Source organism: Microchirus variegatus, assembly GCF_963457635.1.
Source record: "Microchirus variegatus genome assembly, chromosome: 14".
Classification (NCBI taxonomy): domain Eukaryota; kingdom Metazoa; phylum Chordata; class Actinopteri; order Pleuronectiformes; family Soleidae; genus Microchirus; species Microchirus variegatus.
The window spans coordinates 6,226,227-6,248,635 of record NC_139815.1 but is presented as its reverse complement, the minus strand read 5'-3'; the positions used below and the strand labels follow the sequence as shown (position 1 = coordinate 6,248,635).

Below are 22,409 nucleotides of genomic sequence, written 5' to 3'. Positions count from 1 at the left end.
GGAAGTGATCCCTTTTTTGATTGATGAAGATCACACTGGATGTATTAAATGCAGACAAACCAGGATAATATTAGGAGAACCCTCCATACCATTGAACACATAAAAAAATCACAAAATTGGAGCTATTCTACTAGCCCTGGATTTCCACTGGACGCGGAACGGCAGCGGTGCGGTTCTGCTTCGTCCTCTGCCCGGCGGCAATCCCCACCGGGCGCGCTACGGCAGCGACACGGAGCCTTGGGAGCCGGCGAAATTCACGGAAGATCGCGCGATAATCTCGAACGGACGCAAGTTCGCGAGATCCAGCGATAGACTGTGTGTATAAAGGAAACAACACAGCTTCTTTTCATTCTCTGATGTGGAAGAACTGTTGATCTATGATAAATGATTTTATGTTTTTCCACTTAAACAATCAGTCTCTCGTCGTACATTATGACTTTCAGAGACGCTCTGATTAATTGACTGTTTACCTGGCAGCACCTGTCACGATGTAATGTTGATGTGAAGTTGTGACAGGCTGTATGACCGGCGTATTGTTTTATTTTGAAAGGGGGGCGGAAATGTTTTACTTTGATTCTGTGTCGCTTTTCCTGTCTGGTGCGAACTGCTTCGTTGAAATTTACGAGGTTCAGCAGCGGCAACGGAAAAAATAGAACTGATTCCTATCAATAGCGATGCGGCGGGCAGAGCCGCTTCTGGGCCGCTGCTGAGACGCGCCGCAGCGTGTCTGGTGGAAATGCTCTCATTGATTAGAATGGAAGTGATTTGCAACGGCGACCGCGCCGCTGCCGTTCCGCGGCCTTTCCGCGTCCAGTGGAAATCCAGGGTTAGTTTGGACGCTGAAAAGGCATTTGATTTGGTGGGGTGGGAATTTTTTTATACAGTCATGGAAAAATTTGGCTTTCACAAGAACTTCATCAAAGGCATCAAAACACTATATGTCTCCCGTAGCCAGAATTGAAGTAAATGGAAGCCTGTCAGAAAATATTCACCTGCAACGGGACTGTCGCCAGGGTTGCCCTGCCAGCCCAGCGCTCTTTAACCTTTTCATTGAACCTCTTGCTCAAGCTGTAAGACAGAATCCTGACCTGGAGGGCATCACAATAAAAGGTATAGAACACAAAATATGTCGTTTTGCGGATGATGTGTTGGTCAGCTTAAAGAGCCCAGAGTTAGGAATTCCTAGATTAATGGATTTCTTGCAGGTGTATGGAAACCTGTCAGGTTATTCCCTTAATTTAGATAAAACACAAGCCCTCACATTTGTGCCATCAATAGATCTTAAAAACAAGTATAACAAGGATGTAAGGATGATCTGGACAGATGGGGCTCTCTGCCCTTAGATCTTTGCAACAGAATTATGACAATAAAAGCAAATATTTTACTTAGATTACTTTATCTGTTTCAGTCCTTGACCATTTGTGTCCCTGAAAGTCAATTTTCGAGAATGGGATAAGATGATATCTCGTTTCATCTGGAATGGAAAAGCTCCCAGGGTGAGAAAAAAAAACCTTACAGTTGCCAAAGTATAGTGGGGGGATGGGGTTACCGAGGCTCAAAGATTACTACTTAGCGGCACAAATAAGACCATTGTTGCTCTGGTGTAATACAGACTACTTCGCAAAATAGAAAGATGTTGAGTTATCACTGTCGGACAGGCCTATACAGAGTTTATTAGGAAACCCAGTGGAGGCTAAAACATATGATGTCCAAAGCCAGTGGGTTAGATTCTCTATAGAAACCTGGTTGGGCCTGGTGAAGCAATTTAACATCCAAAATGAAATACAAATTTTAATGTGGCCAACCCATGATCCAGATTTTAAACCAGGTATGAATGACAGAGGATTCACTCAATGGGCGAGAAAAGGACTCTGGAATTATGTCTGTTAGTCGAAAACCAGAATTTCATAGACTTCAAAACCATATCTGACAAATACGGCCTTGCTCGGCAGGATTTCTATAGGTATCTCCAACTTAGGCACTATTTTGATAAGAACATTCAAGGACTTATACAGGAAAATGTATCGGGTAATACCAAAATGTTTATTAAAGCCTATAATACAAAACTGTACAGAAAGATCATTGGAGAACTCTATGGACATAAAGCTGAATCAAGAGGTCATTGAACAAATTATATTAAGGAGAAATGGGAAAAAGAGTTGGTAATCATAATTACTTCGGAAGACTGGACAAATGTAATCAACACACAAATCACCACTACCACCTCACAACCGTGGAGAAAACTGGAAAAACTGTATCCGATTCTTCATAACAACAAAGCAAAAATCTAAACAGACAGGATTTCAACCCACTTGCTGGAGGGGTTGTGGACACTGTTCGGCAGATCATACACACATATTCTGGAGTTGCCCCACGCTTAAATCCTTCTGGGAAGGAGTTCATAGTATTATCAGTGAACTCTTGCAGTATAATTTTAATTTCACATGTTTATCTTTCTATCTGGGCAATATGGACATAGAATTACCAAAAAAAGACAGATACCTCTTAAAAATCTTCATGGTTGCAAGCAAAAATCCATAACAAGAAGATGGCTGAATACAGAACATCCCACGGTTAATCAGTGGGAAGCCATAATTAAAGACATCCAAACAATGGAAGTAATGACGTTTAGTCTAAGAATACAAAGAGACAAAGGTGATGCCCTCTGGGAAAAATGGAGCGCTTATATCTCAAGTAGAGATGATATCCAACCAACCTTAATGGTATACATATTTTGGTTTTAAGATTATATTGCTATAATTTTTGTGTCATACGATCAACTCTCAACCCCACGGTTCTCTCATGTTTTGTTCCCATGAGTGTCCATATGTATTTGTGTTACTGTGTATATATGATTAAGTATTTGATTATTTAGTAGGGTTGTAATGATACACAAACTCACAATTCGATTTGTATCATGATTTTTGACCTACGCTTCGATACATTCCACGATTTTCTTTAAAATAAGAAAACATTTTATTTAAACAATATTTACTTATATAGCAACTTAATCTAACATTTAATACCAAATATTTTCGAACACTGTGAACAGAATCGAACATAAATAAATAAATAACCAAAGATTTCTCACTTTTCTGTAACAAAATAATACTGTTGAAAAATACAAAGTAAGTGATCAATCAGACCGGGATTTGTCCCCAAAGTAGGCCGGGGCAATATTTCGATTTTATCGATTAATTCAATCTTTTTGTTCCGACGATTTTAAAAATAAAAATAGATTATTTTCTCCTCTTACTACGGCACACTTTTTTAATGTCCGCAATGGGGAAATGTTCCGGGGACCGCTCATTCGTGGCACCACCCGTGCATCTCCTCACAAACACTCACCCGGCCAGGGTTTCCCCCAATGCATATTGCTTGTTTATTTACTTTATATACAGTTTTTTTTATACACCACTGATTTTTCTAAACCGTGGAAGAAGCGCGCTGCGCCCGCATGTAACCAGCGAGTGTCCCCTTATCCAGGTGCCGATTGAAACTCAAGTCACACTATCAAATACGCCATTATTACGGTTATATTGTTATTGTCAATAAGGATGTTATATTTAGGAATGCACCGATAATTCGGCGGCCGAAACACAGCGAGTACACTGTGGAACAGCAACTATTAAATGCTGGAAAGTCTCTTTGTGCAAAAATTATTATTATTTATTTATTATTTATTATTTATTATTATATAATTATTATTTTCAAACGCAGCCGCCCGGAGGATTCCCCTGGGGCAACTTCACTCCCGACAGCGAATTTATGGAGATCCTTGGTTTCCGGCTTGACGTGGGGGGCCCTTGGGGGCTGGGGGGTGGTGGGCCGTGGGCTTGGGCCAGGCTATCATCGCGCTGCGGGTGGGGGTGGAGGGCTCTGGGTCACTGCATGCTGTGGCCCGCGTGGTCCCGTGGGATGGGGTTGGCCCCTGGTGGGGGGGGTGGTTTCCCCTTGGGGTTTGCGGGGGCGGTGTTCGCTGCTGTACCCCCAGGTGGGGGCTTGTGCGTCCTCTCCCTCTGGGAGGGGCGTGGTGGGGGGGCGTGAGGGTGACCGACTTGCTCTGGGGGTCCTCAGGGGTGGGGACGGGCGGCTGGGGAGCGACGTTGTGGTGGTCGGGGTAGGGTACCAGGCCACCCCTGGTCGGGTAGGCCTCCGATGGCTGCTGTCCATCACGGCGCACCTCCCAGAAGGTGCGGTGGTGGGCGGCTGACTGCTTACCCATCGGGGGCATGCGCTGGGCATCGCCACGGGGTCGGGCATGGCGGTTCCTCAGACCTCTGCCCCCGCCTATGCTTGGGAGCTCTGCCCTGGACTGGCTTGGGGGCCTTCCCGTCTTCCGTCTTCGGGGACCCCTGGCTTGGGGTCTTATGTGGGCCTCTACCTACCCCTCCTGGGGATGGGGGATGTGCGGTCGGTCTCTGGTGGGTGGCGGGGGTGGTTGTGGCGGTCTCTGGCCCGCTTTTCCGGTGGGCGGTCTGAGGGGGCTCTGCCCCGGCAGGTGGGCTGGCCCCGCCCTGGGGCGCTAGTGGGCTCTGGGTGCGGGAAGCCTGGGATCTACCTGGGTGTGGGGTGGCTTGGCCTCTGTCCATAGCTTTGCCGCTGTCTGCCCCCGTGGGCTGACCCTGTGTGGGGGGGCTTCCGCCCCGCACCCGTCTGGCTGGTCTTCTGTGGGGTGGATGCGTGGCTATCCCGGGGAGCGGTGGCCGCGGGCTCCTCCTGCCCTGCACAACCGCTGGGCGTCGGGGTCCTTATTGGCTCGCTGCTGGGCGTTGGCCGGACAATGACTCGGTCCCCCACTCAGAGTCCACTCACATCTAATGACAACACCTGCACATTTAGACACGTGCGCACTCATGCTCTCTCACGAACACACACGCACCCCACTACACTACAAGATAAAACTGAACTGATATAGCTGTTGTAAACCTGGATACCCTCTCTTGATATGGTCGTTAACGATTACTAGAAACCATACCTGTTATACAAATGAATGTCAATCAAATGTTGTTATGTTCTGTGAAGTATGTTCTGTATTAATTTAATTGTTTAATGTTGTTTATGTTCTGTTTTGTGAAGCATGTTCTGTTTTGTATTACCTTAATTGTTTAGTGTTGTCTATGTTCTGTTCTGTGAAGTATGTTCTGTCTGTTTTGTACTACTTTAACCATTTAATGCCACACACCTAGACACTGTCACAGTTAATGTTGTCTGCGCATCTCTCTCTCTCTCTTCCTTCCAAGAAAAGAAATGGGCCTCTGCACACCTATGTACATATTCCATTAAAACCAGACTTTTGCTGCTAGAATAGTCGTTTACCACATTAACAATGTATAGAGTGGATTTCTGATTCATTAAATGTTATATTCATTGACAAAAGTGCCTTTCCTTCAAAAATAAGGACATTTCTAAGTGACCCCAAATTTTTGAACAGTCGTGTAATTTAATCAATCATTGAGAAGAGTATGAGTTAAATGTGTGAGATGCAGCTAGAGCAGGTGATGGAGACACTGAGGACTTCTGACCTCTGATTCCTGAGTCTGCTGGTCTGTGCTTGGCTTCTTCTCCCTCTCCTGCTCAGTCTGTCCCTGGTTCCCTGCTACACCTGGTCTCCCGTCTCCAGACCTGTCCAACTCCAGACACTCCTCCCTGATCAGAGAGGCACCTGCAAACTCCAGCCCTTCACCTCCTGCACACACACAGTAGAGACACTTTATATACTTGTAGTTTATACCTGTAGAACATTATTGTGCCATGAAAACAACACATATTGTGTTCTGCAACTGTTGACCAAAACATATCCTTCCTGTTGCTCTATTGACAGGAAGTACACAAAGACTTTAACCAGATCGATCTGGTTTAGTTTAGGGATGTAACCCTAAACATCACTAAAATTATCAATCAACAGTTGCATTATCACATTCATTTTTAAATATCTATTGAAACTAGAATTACTAGTCCATGGTAAAGACTTGATGACTAAATTAAAATGTACTGTCTATAACATAATAAAAGAGGTAATAAAGCAGTTGTAAGGAGATAATATTACAGATATAACATGTTATTGTAATATTGTCCCTTATGTCTCACACTATTATTGGGAAATTATTACATAAATGAAATGGTATTGGGGTGGGAATGATACAATTTTATAGTATTATTTAAGTCATTATACAATATTATCAGGGTTGAGTATTTGCGAAATCATATATTGCGATATACTCGGACAACAGCTCAAGTGAGAGTGAACACCTGGCGCCATCCAGACTAAAATGTCAAGTGATTATTTTATGCTAATCCACAAAAAGTTTAATGTTAATTTGTAAGATGATATGCTAAAGGAATCGATACTGTGTGTACAATAGAGCTGAAACAATTACTCGACTAATTGATTACTTATTAATCGTCAACTATTTTGATCTTCAATTTATCGGTTTGAAGCTTTTTTCATTACTAAAACAAGATGTCTGATCGTTTTAGCTTCTTAAATGTGAATATTTTCTTTGTTTCTTTGCTCCATATAACAAATAAATCATTAAAACTGAATATTTTTGGTTTTGTGGACAAAACAAGACATTCAAGAACATCGTCATTTCCAGGTTTGACAAACACTGATCAATGTTTTTTAACATTTTTGACAGATTAATCGATTATGGAAATAATCATTAGTTGCAGCTCTTGTACAAAAAGTGATATAATGTCTGTGTGGAGTTCTCCTATTTTCAAGTATTATTTTGTAAATATACTCTTATGAATTTATAGCGCCCTCTAGTTTAACCCTAGCTTCTCTAGCACGCTGTGACAGCAGCGAGGAGCGCACCCTATGCTACCGGATAGTGTTGGGCCAGGACGGAGCGTGTTGGCCACCTCTCAGGGGTTAATCGGGCCCAGGATTGCACTCATGCCCCTAAGCCTACCAAAGTTCTATGGAGACAGGAGAAGATATTGGAGATGGAAGACTAACTGGGGGACCCTTCAGGCATTAGCTGAACCCACAGGATCCCCTGAGTGTAGGCTCTTCCACCTGCTGGACAGCATTGCTGATGCAGTAAGACGTGAACTCAGTCTGTCTCATTGCCGTACTGCGGAGGAGGTCTTCCGGGTTTTGGAGGACTGTTATGGGGACATGTCGCAAATAGCGGATGACATCGTGTTGGAGCTACAGGACTTACCAGCTGTGCGCAACAACCAACCTAGGGAGGCATTGCAGTTGATCCAAGCGGTGGAAATGGCGCTGTTGGACCTTATAAACTTGGGTTATGAGGACGCCATAAAAAACCAGTTGGTGATCCGGTCACTCGAAAGTAAGCTGCCGGACGGTATGAAGGAAAGGTGGCTTTTGTACCGATGCGATGCGGCCAGTTACGTCAACCCACGTAACCGGTTTGACAAGCTATGGCAGTTCCTGAGAGATCAGAAGATGGTTCTAATGCAACTGGAGCAGTTACAGATCACCAGACGACCAAACCCTGCCAAAGCGGGTGAGCCGAGCCCCCATGAGAAACCTAAGGAAAGACTGGGGGACAGAAGGCAGGAAAGGCGTTCGTTTACCAAGGCCACGGCAAGCGAGGCAAGAGAAGAATTGCCGCGAGAACCTTGCGGTATGTGTGGCGAAGAGGGGCATACTGGACGTCTATACCGATGTAAGGCATTTAAGAGAGCCAACCCAGCAGAGCGGAGGGCTCAAGTAAAAAAGACAAAAGCCTGCCCCAGATGTTTGGATCTCCATAGGAGGGACAGTCTGTGCAATAAAAACTTTCTGTGTCGCAATGACGAATGTCAGGTGGCACCCCAGCAGATCACCACTTCTTCCTGTGCCTCAAACTACCCGCCAAAAAGGGCACTGCTAGGGCAGAGTCCAATGGGGAAAATAGGAGAGAACCCCGTGGTCCGACCAAAGAACAAGAGACTTTGTTTGCTAGTCTAGGACTGACTCCAGAGCAGTTGGAGGCTGTTCGTAAGGCCTGCACAAGTAAGGTGTCCTCAACAATATGTGCTGACAAAGATCTGGTGAAAGAAAGCGGACCGAAAGAACACCCGGTCCTCATGATGTTGTTGGAGGTGACTGGGTCGGGGCCCTAATCGATCTAGCCTCAGATACCAACTACATCACTCACCAAGCGGCAGAGAGGCTTGGATTGTCGGGTGAGCCAATCACACTGGTCACTGGTCGTATATGGTGTAGGTGGTATGGAGGCAAAAGTTGAGACAAAGAGGTATTGTGTGAGCATAAAAGTAGCCACGAAAAGGGAAACATGGCGGCTCCATGAGATGCTCTGCTATTGTCTAGAGAAGATAGCCAGAGTGGACCATGCAGTGGACTCAAAGCGCCTGGAGAGATTCTTCCCTGGTGTCATCAAACCGGGGGAGCTGACCCGCCTGGAGAAAGTTGAGTTACTTATCAGTACCCGAGAAGGTCGTCTTGCGCCCCAGCAGATGATGAGGTGCAGGGACCTGGTGTTGTGGGATGGTCCACTTGGTAAGACTGTCAGTGGCGCACACCCAGACCTTTTCGAGGGCATTGAGGTGACTGCACGCCACTCGTCAACCCACTTTGCATGCTCCATGAGGGTGAAGTCCAGGAGAGTCGAGGTTCATCATAACCACTGCCCCGTGCTAAAGAGCAGCATGAAAGTTGGAACCACGGTTGCGTGCAATGCTGAGATCGTCAAGTGGCTGCAGTGGGACAGCATTGGGGCCGCCTGTAACCCTATTTGCGGTGGTTGTCGTTGTGGAAAGTGCGCCCCTGGGGGGAAGGAGATGTCACTCCCCAACAAGCGAGAGTTAGAGATCATCAGGAGAGGCCTGACCTTCAAGTTAAGCGACAACCATAGCGAAAAGCCTCAGTGGGACGCCAGGTACCCCTGGAAGGAGAACCCCGCTACTTTGCCAAACAACCGCGAAGCTGTCAAGCTGGCGTTTCTGAAATCAGCGACTTGAGAAGGATCCGAAGTGGAAGGAAGCTTACGCGAGGCAGGTGCACGACATGGTAGCCAGGGGGGCCGCAGTCAAGCTTTACAGGGCTGTGATTGAAAGTTGGAACGGAGCAGCACCCAACCCCAACTCTGTCTCCACTCCAGTGAGACTAGTCTGGGACAGCAGCCGGAAATTCAGGGGTGTTAGCCTGAATGGCATTCTACTGAAGGGCCCAGATGTTTTGAACCCCATCCGCGCGGTCCTGCTCCGTTTCCGGGAAGGGGAGTACGCAGCAGTTGGAGATGTCTCCAAAATGTACAACTCGGTGTGTTGGAGGATCAGGAGGTGCATGTCCATCGCTTCCTGTGGAGGGACTCTCCCGCTGATGACATCGAGGACCTTCGTGGACAGCCAGACTGTGTTGGGGGCCATCCAGCGGGAGAGTTACGGGTTCCAAACTTCCTTTGCTAACTGCGTTGGTGAAATACAGAAGGCTGGACCTGTGACAGATTGGTGGTGGGTCCCCGGTCAGTACAACGTGGCCGATCTAGTCACAAGAGGGTGTTCCCCTGAGTAGCTTGATGGTGACTCCTTGTGGCAGAGAGGTCCAGAGTTCCTGACCAGAGCGGTGGAGGAGTGGCCCATGAAGTCTGCTGCAGAGGTGGCTTCTGGTACCAGGGAGGTTGTGAGCAAGCTCCAAAGGAAAGCTTTCGCTGCCATCATTACAAGAGCACAGGCAAAGAAGTTATCTGCTTCAGGCAGTCCTGCCGATGTGGGTGCCGTAGTCAGGGGCGGGGCGATCACGTGGCCTCCCACGGTCGATAACAGGGGATCCTGTAGGTCAGATGGATCTTTCATCCATCTGACCTACAAGAGGTCAGATGGATTTGCTACACTAACCAGCCTTTGTGGGGCTGTGGGATACGTCCGCAGAGCCGTGCACTCCTGGTTACTCGGCAGAGATCGAACCGGTGAGCGGGAACAGTGGGAGGCAGTACTCTCAGTCCAGGAACGAGAGGCGGCATTTCGGAACTTATGTCTCAATGCCCAGAAAGGTGTGACCTTCCCGACGGTTACACTTAACCGTCTGGTTGTGAACAAAGACGATTCGACAGGCCTCCTGTTGTGCCACGACCGGATCCAGTCCCTACAAGGAGCGGATCAGTGCCCTTCTTGCTGAAGAAGCCCACCATGCCAACCATGAAGGCGTTGCTGGCACCCTCCTTCGGATGAGGAAAAGAGCCTGGGTGGTGCTAGGCCCTAGGATCGCTCGCAAAGTCATTGACTCGTGTGTACATTGTCGGAAGTGCAGAGCCAAGTTATGCTCCCAAGTAATGGGTGACATCCTTCTGTACGCACTGGGCCAGCAGCTCCTTTTGAATACACAACACTCGACCTATTTGGTCCATACATAGTCAGGGACGTTGTGAGGCCGCGCACGAAGAAAAAGGTCTGGGGCGTGGTCGTTAGTTGTATGGCCTTGAAAGCAATCCATTCATCATCGATTCACCGCCTTAAGAGGTCATCCCCGAAAACTGTGGTCCAACCAGGGCACCAACTTTGTGGGGGCCAAACCCTCGCTGGAGGATCTCTACAGTTTCCTGGCAGGTATCGACAAGGAAGAGGTCCAAAGGAGAGCGGTCGTGGCTGGGACTAACTGGGTGTAGGAGTTCAGTCCGGCAGACTCACCACATCGGAATGGGGCAGCGGAGGCAGCTGTTCGCGTGTTGAAGAGGTTGTTGAGCAGTGTTGGTCAAGAGGGTGACTTGACCACCCTGGAGTTTCAAACCCTCCTCTCCCTGGCTGCCAACCTTTCCAATGAGAGGCCAATCGTTGGTGACCTGGTATGGGTTGCAGACCAAAACGCCCTCCGGGGTCGATTCAGGTTGGGTCGTGTTGAGGAGGCGTGTCCGGATGATAAGGGTGTTGTCCGGGACGTCAAAGTGAGGATTTGTCATAGTCTTCCCATCAGCCTGTCCCAAGCCAGGAAGGACAAGGAGTCGTGTCCGTCCACTATACTACACAGGGATGTCAGAAGACTGGTGGTATTGCTACCAGTAGAAGAGCAAGAGGAGGCTTTCCTTACTTCTCTGAGTACTTCAACTGTGGACACTTGAATGCCGGACCAAAGCTGTTTAATTGGACAGTTATGTTGTTTCTTTATTTTGTCACTTGAGAAGGTGCACATAATCTGTGTATAACATTGTTGTTAATAATGGTTATTGTGGCCTACTTGGTCAATGACAAGTACAATGACAGTTCTCCTATTTTCAAGTATTATTTTGTAAATATACTGTTGTGAATTTATAGCGCCCTCTAGCGGCAGCAGTTTACTTTGTGTATACTCATCTGTGATTATTCATTCATACTGTGCTTGACTGGTGATACTGAGCTGGTGAGTTGATGTGTGAGCAAAGTGTTGTAATTTATGTTAAATATCTGGAATGTTTGTTCCATTAACATAGTGTTGTTGTTTAATTTGTGTTTTTCAGTTGATTATCTATTGACGGCACAATCACTGTTAAAGTGTGAAAAGAAAGCATGTGTGGAGTTGCTGTTAAAAATAAATAAGCACTTAAAAAGACAGATTGAGTGTTGGAGCTGTGACACTGTTTCGCCAGTCAAACACAACCCGTGCAGTGGGATTTATTGAATTATTGGGGTTAATTTGATAAAACCGTACAATGTCATCACAGAAAATATTGCATTATTTCATTATTTCACGTTTCCTATTATTCTTCAATGCTATAGTCATAATCAATGATACTGTATAATATATATGTGACCCGCCACGGACAAAAAGGCAACAAGTCGGCCGAGCGCAAAACGAGAAAAACAGGAAAACGTTTTTTTTTTTCCAAAATTAGGGATTTTCGTTTTTTTCAAAATTACACAAGTTGAAGTTTTGAAGAAGCCACTACATGCTTCAAATCACAGTATTGTGGGTCTTAAAACCATAAACTTTGTGTTTGAATTAAGGTTGTTTTATCGCTGTGAATCGTTCCTAGTTTGGGTGTGGCGATCTCACATTCCAGAGCTTTTGTTGTTTTTTCAGCCAATCAGCTGACGATCACGGAGAATACACATGGCTAATTATACGGAGAGAGAGAGAGAGGGAGAGCGAGTGTGTCGAATGTCCAGCGTATGTGTGCAGTGTGTGTGTGTGCAGTGCGAAATTAAAGCGTGATTATCATCAAAGCAGTCATCATCAAAGCTTTGTTTGACAAAGGAAGACAAATAGAACAGGACAACAAGTCAGCTGCTTCACAGGGACAGAGAAAGCACAGAGACGGCTGTGTGTGGACTGTTAGCATTTTAAGCTAGCGATCTTTATGCTAACGTGTTAGCAGACTTCATCGTCACAAAAACAACAAACAGATGATTATTCCGCGGCTGAAAGAGAGCAGGACACACACGGTAGTTGTCTGGGATGATGACATGACGCCAGCACCGCTCTATCTCCTATCGAATTGGACTTTTGGAGGCGAACAGACGTAAAACTGCAACGAAAAGGAAGCACGCCCGGACCTCTTATCTGATCGGAGGCACTGGAGTTATTATGGGGTGAGTTTTCATTAACGTTGTTAATCGATGTTACATTAGTGTTCATTCAAAGTCACATACAGACGCACATAGGGACGCTGTCTTTTAATAATCCACTGTGCGTTTCATAACGCCGTTTGGCTACATTGTTATTAGCTCGCTAGCTCGGTACTGTATTATTACAATGAGAATGATGCGCACATCATAACTTTTGTTCGGTCAGATGAGCGTATTATAAGCCGTAAGAGGAGCATGTCACGGCCCTCTTTGAGATTTTGTACACCCGCAGGTTCAGTTTGATAATTCAAATGCTTTGAGACGAAACTCCCGTGTTCGAAACCTAACATTGAATTGAATGATGTGTGAATGCCACACCTTTGCATGCATGAATCACACATGATTAACACAATGTGTGATGAACGTGTTAATTACACGTGCAATTCATGCACATAAAGGTGTGGCATTCACACATAATTCAAGCAATACTACTGATCAATCTATACTGATTCAGTGATAAAGTGCCTGTTAACATGAACCATGATCTGAAACAAGTATTTTTTTATTTTTTTTCAGAATCCTGGGCATAAGGATTGGCATGTGAAGTTGCTGCCAACCCATGTGTCCAAGGCCTCAGTGTGGCGTCAATACATGAGGTCGGCTAAGGCTCTTGGTATGTGTATAAATTGATTTCTATACAATAGCCAAATGCTTATATAGACTGCTATATGTAATGTTTAAAATGTGATTTTTTTGGAAAAGTTAAATAATTATTTTCATTGTGGTTCTTGCTGTCAACAGGAAGTGGAACACAGCTCTCCTGAAAGTCGCCTCAATATTCCGCAGCTTGTTGGAACGGCAGATGGCAGAGTGTCACTATCCTGTCACAGCTTTGATGCCAACAGACCAGATGTGGTGCTTGCTCAAACTCACAGTGATGCAGAGCCTATCGAGTTTCAGCTACTGCGCAACCCAGGAGTTCTGCCCCCTGTTGACAGTCTTCCCGTCCTGGCCCCACCTGGACTGACCATGGACAGGCAGACGTATCTTTTTGAAAAAATCAGGCCTTTCTGTTCTGATGAGGCAAAATACTTCACATGCACCAAAGGTTACTGCACAGAAGAGTAAGCAGAAGAGGGTGCGTTTGTGATGTCATCATTTAGTCCACATATCAACTGTGATGGACAGAGTGGGTACAGCCACATTGTGGGGGAGGAACTGGTATTGAAGATGATAATATAGTCCATGGTCTGGAAAATATTCCTTCACACACTTAGATATATTTTATTTCTTTATTTTAGTTCTATGCACCATATATCTGGAACAAACTCCCAGAAAACTGTAGGTCTGCTGAAACTCTCACCTCTTTTAAATCAAGAGTGAAGACTTTTCTGTTTGCCGCTGCATTTCAGTAATTTCCAATACTGCACTGTAACCTCTATTCCTTATATATACTCTTGATTTTATTTTTTATCTTTTTATTTTATTTGTATCTATTTTATTTTTTAATCTTAATCTTTAAATTTTACCTGCTTGTTTTTATTTTGATGTTATATCTGATTTTATAAATGTCTCTTTTCTATGCTTTTTAATGCTTTATGTAAAGCACTTTGAATTACCTTGTTGTTGAAATGTGCTATACAAATAAACTTGCCTTGACATGAACTACATTCATTCCTTTTTTTTTTCCAAACTGCTACACTGTTACTGTCCTGTGGGCTAACAGACATCAGATGTCACTGACAGCTAGACTGGGTGGGGGGTTGTGAACATGTTAATGTGATGCAAATGAGCAGCTATTGGCCTGGCTCCTCAAGAAGGTCGAAATCTTTCAGGCTGAATTTCTCCCTAAAGCAGTTTGAGGAGTGCCTACATTCAAATGACCACATCTTCCTCAAACATGATCAGATGGACATGGGTTTGACATTGTTGGAAAGCTTAGAAATCACACTTTCGGAATCTGTAAATAACTCCAAATGTCCCAAAGTAGACATGTGAACCCTTTTGCCATGGCTGGACACATATGTATAATATAATATAAGTGTGTGTGTGTGTACCTGAACAACTGCGTTGAGCCTCACTGGTTGATGCTGAATGAGATTCCCCTGAATCACCACCTGAATACCCCTTGAGCATCTGAAGTCCACAGCTGAAAATGGACGCAGACAATCACAGTCAGAACCAAACACTGTACACACACACACACACACACACACATACAGTATATTATTATTATCATTATTATTATTATTATTATTTTAATCACTCACTTACTCACTCACTCACTCACTCACTCACTATTAAGAGTTACCTAGTGCACAGAGGTAGAGCAGAGCTCCTGTAAGACTGCTGAACGTCAGGCGAGCTGAAGGTGTAGCCCATCGGCTTGTGCAGGTTCAGATTGACGCTGGGCTTGGTCAGAAAGTCGGCCGTGTCGGGGAACTCCACAGGCGATCGGGTAATGAGAGACGATGAAGAGCCCATACCCACTGCGGGAGGACTGTGGCTAGGTGAGGTGAGCGGGCTCAGGCTCGGAGATGTACCTGGAGAGGATGAGGAAAGGAGAAGAAAACCATTTTAATTCAAATTATGAAGGAACTGTGGCATCTTTGGGAAAGTTTGAAGTCTTACCAGCTCTCCTAGGCCCTGCATGGTATGTGAGGGTAACGGAGGATGATCTCTGCTTGGGAATGGTTAGCAGGTTTGCACTGGGCCCATTGGACAGACCAGAGCTGGAGCACAACACAGCGACATTTTAAGAACCAACCTTCAACTTATTTATTATCTTTGACTGTCAGCTGGACGATCCTCACATCTCACAAAGTGAAAACAAAAAGATCATTAACAACGTTCAACTCTAAGAAACACCATAGCTAGACTTCTACTGCCATCCTGTGGAGAAACAATGACACTACACCTCAGTGTTTGTTCTCCAGGTTAAAAATGAGACGGTGAAACTTTAGTTTAGAGATTAGTTTTTAAGTCAAGAGATAACATTGTCAATCAGTATTTTAACAGTTTAACTATTTTTCCCCACAGTTTGACTTTTCAGGAGCTACAAACACATTCATGTCAGAAGTAAATCTCAGGATGTGAAACATGAGGCTTTTGACAAATAAGAGATGTAGGACAAAAGTTTGGGCTCACCTATCAAATTTTTGGTGTTTTCCATTAAAAGTCACACTTTTATTCGTCAAGAGTTACAAAATTAATAGAAAATATAGTCAAGACATTGACAAGATTAGAAATAAAGATTTTTATTCAAAATGTTACCCTTTTGTCAAAGAACCAGCAAAATTGTTTTCAGCTGTGCTAACATCATTGCACAAGGGTTTTCTAATCATCCAATATCCTTCTAATGCAATTAGCAAACACAATGTACCATTAGAACACTGGAAATGGGCCTCTATACACCTATGTACATATTCCGTTAAAAACCAGACGTTTGCAGCTAGAATAGTCGTTTACCACATTAACAATATATAGAGTGTATTTCTGATTAATTTAATGTTATTATTATTTCCTTCAAAAATTAGGATATTTCTTAGTGACCCCAAACTTTTGAACAGTAGTGTACATAATATATGAAAACTAGGTGAGTTTGCATCTGTACCTGGTCAAGTTAAGATCAGGGTGGGGCCTCTTGCCACTGTTGCGCTCCCAACGTGAAGAAGTGGATTCAAGAGCGGAAAGCACAGAGGAGCAGGAGGAGGTGGTGGAACTGCGTCTCAGCTGAGGAGTAGGGAGGCTGTTTCTGCTGCTCAGACCCTGATCCACACACAAAAAAGACAGACAATATCTCATTATACACACAGTGAACAGGTCGGGTTGGGAGAATGTGCAGTACAATGTTATCTCTGGCTCAGATAAAAAGCAATTGATCATGTAGAATAGTAAAACATTAATACTTCACATGAGTAATTTGAAAATGCTATCTGGTTTGCCAAAGCACAGTCATTAGAATTTATTTTTGAAATGCCATAAATGGGAGTCTGTCGTTGGCTACTGTAAAAACATGGTGATCCAAAATGGCAGCTGTATCCATTAGTGTTCTGAAAATGAGAAAAAATTCAGACAAAAGCTGTTGGACATAAATAAAAATTAAGGGAGATAACAGACACTAGGCTGCAGAAGTTTACATTCAAGATTTTTTTTTAAACATTTTCACTCTTTGGCTTTCAACCCAGTATTGGTTTTATCTTTTTTATAGTTTTATTGTACGACTTGTATATTTATTAGGTGCCTGAACCGCAATGCATTTAGAGCCTCAACTCTGGTAGAACTAGAGTTCGGGCCTAAATGCATTGTGGAGCAAGCATCTCTTATAATCCTTCGTGTTTAATCGTCTTGATATTTCTCTTCTACCAAAAGTTTGCCGCGTAACTCACCCCCCCGCAGCTTTGAGAGAACCCTCACACAAGTTATATCAAAACGTGCGGATTGATCGGGAATGGTGTGCTATGACTTTTAAAAGGGTTTCGCGTAACCATGGCGACAAAAATCCAAAAAAACCATTAACGAGTTCCACATAGACATGAATGGGAAACGGACGGACAAAGTCAAAAAACCAAGCTCGCTTTGGAGCCTCACAGTGTTGTCATACTTTTACATAGAAGCGTGATTTGAACTTTAAACGGGTCACAAGACTTGGGACTTTTATCATCTAACTCGAGGTTTCGATACATATTACGCTTCTTCGTTTAAGTTTTGTACTTTTTTTGAGCGCTTTCAGATTTTATAATCAGTGTATTGCGTGCGTGGGCGGTAGTTAGAGTGGCACACTTCTAGTGAGAAGGAAAACATTTAACACTCCAAACAAACTCCTCTCCTGCCCACACTTTCAAACTTAAACAAACATTTTTTACATCAAAACGTTTCTATGGTTGTTGTCTAACCCTGTGTGTTGTTTTCATTTTCATATGACTTGCGTTTTTTCTTAAAACCACCTCAAAGCGCACAGAGTTCTGTTCAACGCTAGACTCCCATGTTAAAAATTCAGATTTGGGTCAATGACATGACGTGCATATCTAAAAAGTCCATTATCTAAAAAAAACAAAATTTAATCTTTCATGACATCTATCACTTAATTCTATAAAACCTATTAATTTTCATACATTTTTCAGTAAATTCAAATAATTATATTATTTTTATGTTTTGGCTTCTCAAACCCCCAAGATATCAGGTGATGCAGCTGTCCGAGCAAGTGAGCAGACTAAGAAAACTATTAAAAATTTTATTTTAATAATGATAAACTCAAAATAAAATACTCTGGCATAATTTTATGTTTGAAGTCTTTTGAATAATGTTTTTTCCCTAATATCAATAGTTTTAAAGCTGCTAAAATAACTCCAAAACTTTTGTCCAGAAATTTACATTTCCTAAATATCAGGGTGGTGCAACCATAAACATTGGACTTTATTTTGAAGTCAAGAGACAATAGCTGTAAACTGAATGTTGCATCAGCCAGAGGAACCCCAGAGACCCTTGGGACTAAGCAAAAAGGTTTGTAGATCTCTGTCAAATACTGATAAAAATAACTACTTTCAACTATATGTAGGTTGGTACATTTTCCATGTCAGTGTGGTACAATCAATGTAAACCAATGTAAAACTAGAAAAAAATGATTATATCATAAAACTCTTTATTTCTTAAAATAGTGTTCTGTGTGAACTTCATGGTAGAAAATAATGCTTGCATCCAAACAGAAGCTGTTTAATTTGAGTTTAGTTGCAATTGTCAGGTGGCACAACTGCAAGGAATGTCACTATATAATGCTATTCAAAGCTCTAAGGTTATCCATGACACTTGTAGAATGTTTATTAGTTTTGAAAGGAAAGATATTACACACTTTAAATCATTTTGCATGATAATTTGTACATTTTAGATGCCACTATCACTATCAAAATTAGTATGACACAGATTAAGTATTAACAATGATCCAGCTGACAATTGTGCTTTGATTACGAACTACACATGCTCCATGGACTTAGTCATAACATCTAGCACATATAGTTTCACCTGCTGGAAAGTTTTACAACAGTTATTATTATTATTACAACAGGGTTTCCCCCTGTGCATTATAAGCCTGGTGGGCCGCCAGGGTTTACTTCCACCAGGCTAAGAGTTGTTGTTGTTTATTTTAAATTTTAAATAAAAAAATGTATACACCACAAATTTTTCTAAACCGGGGATCAAGGCCGCTGCGCCCCCATGTAATTGGCAAGTGCTCCCTTGTCCATGTGCTGACTGAAACTCAAGTCACACTATCAAATAAGTCATTATTACGGTTACATTGTTCTTGTCAATAAAGATGTTATATTTAGGGATGCACTGATAATTCGGCAGCCAAAACACAGCGAGTTCACTGGGGAACAGCACCTATTAAATGCTGGAACGTCTCTTTGCGCTAAAGCGAAACTTGGCTGCATACGGAGCAGACTAGGAACTCCCTGCAACATTCACTTCACACCAGAGAACATTCTCTCTCTTTGAGCAGTTAACTAAAGACATCGGCTCATCTGATGCATCTGTTATTCCATTAACTGCAGCGCTAAAGTGTCTTCTACACAAAGATTGAGAACATGGAGTGAAAACAATGAAAAGTGAGCTCTGCTCTTTTAAGAGTCTGTCACCACGTTTTATTAACATCTACCCAGATCCCCTGCACTTCATCGTGACTGTACTCGATCCTCATCATAAATATGTAATGTTATGTGAATTGTTTTTGATGGTTTAGGGTTAGGTTTAACTGATGTCTAAAACACATGTTACTATTTGAAATGAAAATGCATTTTTTTCATGCAAAAAAAACTAATGTCATAACTAATGTGATCAGGTGGTGCAAACAATATTTGTCAAGTGGTGCAACAAATTTAAACCAATAAATGATACGTTAAAGTGACCAAATGGTTTATAAATGTAATGTGTGTAGTTATTATACTGAATATATGAATTTGTGTATTTGTGTGATTATTTTCCTGTCTTTAAATGTAAAATTGGATGTTAAGTTAGAAAAACAGTTAGAAAAGTTAAACCATATATGAGAAATGTTCAAGCACATTGTTCTGGACTCAAAAATATGCATTGCATCCATTTTGAAAATACTTTTAAAAAATACCTTTTTAGAGGCTTTATTTGTCATTGACCCATTTGCAGTTTAGGAAAAAAAAAATGCCGGTCATTTTAAAACTGTCATTACTTACTTAATTACCCGGCCTGCTGGTGGCTTACCCGGCCTGGCGGTGGCGCCGGCAGATGCAAGGTCCCGCACAACGCTGCTCGCAACTCTAATTTGTATTATTTTTATTTCATTCCTGATCAATGCAAATGTGGAGAGCCCATATACAGTCTACACAACATGTATTTTCAGTGACAACAGTACAACTGCATTATCTCAGCATTTCAACCCTGCTGATGGAAAGTCTTGCATGTACCCCCTCTTGCCTCCTAACCCTTCACATACAGTTTCACATACATTGAATTCCTAGAATTTACCTTAATGGTTTTCCTGTCGCTCCGCTCTACAGAGTCCTCCACCTCATCGCAGGGGTAAAAACCCGGGAAGGGGGTGAAAGGGTTGACCCGGGGACGGCACGAGCCTGAGAACGTGCCCATGAGGCTGGAGATACTGCGCAGGGCGGAGACGGTGTGCGGCAACAGCGACGAGTCCATGAGCAGGTCCGACACCAGGTTCCTGGCCTCGTTGATGACTGACAGATCCACGCCGTTGCCGCTCACCGCGCCCTTACGTTTACACACACGTATATCACAAACAGTTCACTTCTCATTTGAAAACTACATTCACATGCAGTTGAATCAAACTAAGACCTGTATCTCTCTGTAAGCTAACACGTGTTGAATCCTGTTGACATTTACGTCACAGACAAACAAACACTGTGTGGTGAGATGGATGGTGCTGTGGTTCTGTATGTTTCATACTTGCTGTACATGTTTATCTCGACACAAATTAGATGGAGCATGGCTTTTGTGGTTGCTGTGTTGTGCCGAAATAAGGACACCGCGGCCGCCACCGTATGATTTCCAACAACATCAACGCAAGTTTATATGTTCTCTTCTTCTACCTCGGGGTCAAAGACCAGGAGTAAACTTTGGTGCATGTGCAGAAGTCCAACGCTAGTCAGACTAAGTTTATTCATGCAAGCTGCCGTCTTTTACGCACTCATCTCAATCCAACTGTGAATCACATTATCCAGGTATATTAGTCCGACTAGCTCGATTTTAGTCGGACTAAACAGAATTATTGTCTTAGTCAGACTAAACAGAATTATTGACCTCCGCCAAGGAGGTGTATGTTTTTGGCGGAGTTTGTTTGTCCGTCTGTCTGTTAGAAACATAACTCGAAAAGTCACAGACGGATTTGGATGTGATTAAATTTTGGGCGCGATCCGTAGACGCTATCACTGGTTAGACCTCCTGCTGTCTGACCCAAGCGTGCCAGCAGGGTGTATTTTGAAGGCACTGAGCTGCAGTGGACTGCTTATTGGACTGCACTCTCCGAGTGCTTTTCTAGTAGAGCAGAAATGTAATCACTTGTTCCTGGTCCAATTGCAGACATTTCCTGAAAATGTCATCCAAATCCATCCATGACTTTTTCGAGGTATATTGCTAAAAGACAGACAGACAGACAGACGAACTCCAGCGAAAACATATACCTCCTTGGTGGAGGTCAATTATTGTCTTAGTCTGACTAAACAGAATTATTGTCTTTGTCAGACTAAAGAGAAATTGACTTAATCTGGCTAAACAGACTTATGGTCTTAGTCTGACTAAAACTGGACTTTTAACATGCATTTAAACGTGCTGATTGTTGTTTTGTGGCCTCCAGCTGCAGCTGATCTGTTTCAATCCTAATACTGGAATAATGATGTTGTAAGGCCCACTATTTGTTCCTCTGCACTGTTGCGTTGTCGTGTGCTCCATTTTAATTTCTTCGAGGAATCGCATTTTCTCAAGACTGACTCTTCCCCTCCCACCTCAGAATAACACAGTGTATCTAGAGTTCATATGATATATGTGGTGCTGTGCTAATATTTGAAGGAAAAACAGGAGTTTCATTGGGTTAAATAATGACTTTCAGGCCGTCTAACCCATCAACTCTTGGACAGACACAAATAGTTAAAACAAAACCAAGAATGCCTTAGTAAGAGGGTTAGGGTTAAAAACATGTGGCACGACAACAACTGTAAGGTCATTGTGTGTTGTGTGTATTTAGCCAACCCACGAACTAAATATCAGGAAGTGAAGTGAATGTCCTGAAGGTGATTTATAGAGACCGAACATAGAACAGAGACCTTTTTATATGTGAAAAGCACCTTTATGGGCTGTGTGCAGAACTGCAACTAACGATTATTTTAGTAATCGGTTAATCTTTTGATTATTTTCTCGATTAACCGATAAATCGTTTGGTCTATAAAATGTCAGAAAATGTTAAAAAACGTTGATCAGTGTTTGTCAAACCTGGAAATGATGATGTTCTTGAATGTGTTGTTTTGTCCACAAACCAAAATGATTCAGTTTTAATGATTTCTGTGTTATGTGGAGCAAAGAAACAAAGAAAAATCTAAAACAATCAGAAATCTTGTTTTAATCATGAAAGGAGCTTCAAACCGATTAATAGATTATCAAGATAGTTGACGATTCATTTAGTAATCGATTATTAATCTATTAATTGTTTCAGCTCTGGCTGTGTGCGACCTGAATGATCCACGTGTGTGCCATTATTGAACATGGTTTAAAAACAGTACTGACCTGATACTGCGGTTTGTACCAGTGTTTCAGATCCCAGTCCCACAGAATCATCTGAGAAAACACAAGAACAGTCAGATTAGTTCAGGGACACCACAGAGAATATGAAATGCTTTAATATGCTCCACATTTAGCCACATTATCCTTGTGGTTTTTTGAGTAAAGGGCATGGGCAGGTCAGCGAGAGA

At 43.1% G+C, this 22,409-nt stretch overlaps 1 protein-coding gene across 1 annotated transcript in view; it reads right to left on the bottom strand.

Moving 5' to 3' along the window:
* Positions 1–22,409, bottom strand: part of pde3b (phosphodiesterase 3B) — a gene marked incomplete at both ends in the record, with an annotated part of 120,376 nt that overhangs the window by 29,384 nt on the left and 68,583 nt on the right. The window contains 7 exons of the mRNA XM_083901033.1: positions 5,526–5,689; positions 14,514–14,605; positions 14,768–14,999; positions 15,088–15,188; positions 16,070–16,224; positions 19,951–20,199; positions 22,225–22,275. Of these exons, the coding sequence (XP_083757159.1) occupies positions 5,526–5,689; positions 14,514–14,605; positions 14,768–14,999; positions 15,088–15,188; positions 16,070–16,224; positions 19,951–20,199; positions 22,225–22,275 (1,044 nt within the window). The remainder of the gene's footprint in view (positions 1–5,525; positions 5,690–14,513; positions 14,606–14,767; positions 15,000–15,087; positions 15,189–16,069; positions 16,225–19,950; positions 20,200–22,224; positions 22,276–22,409) is intronic.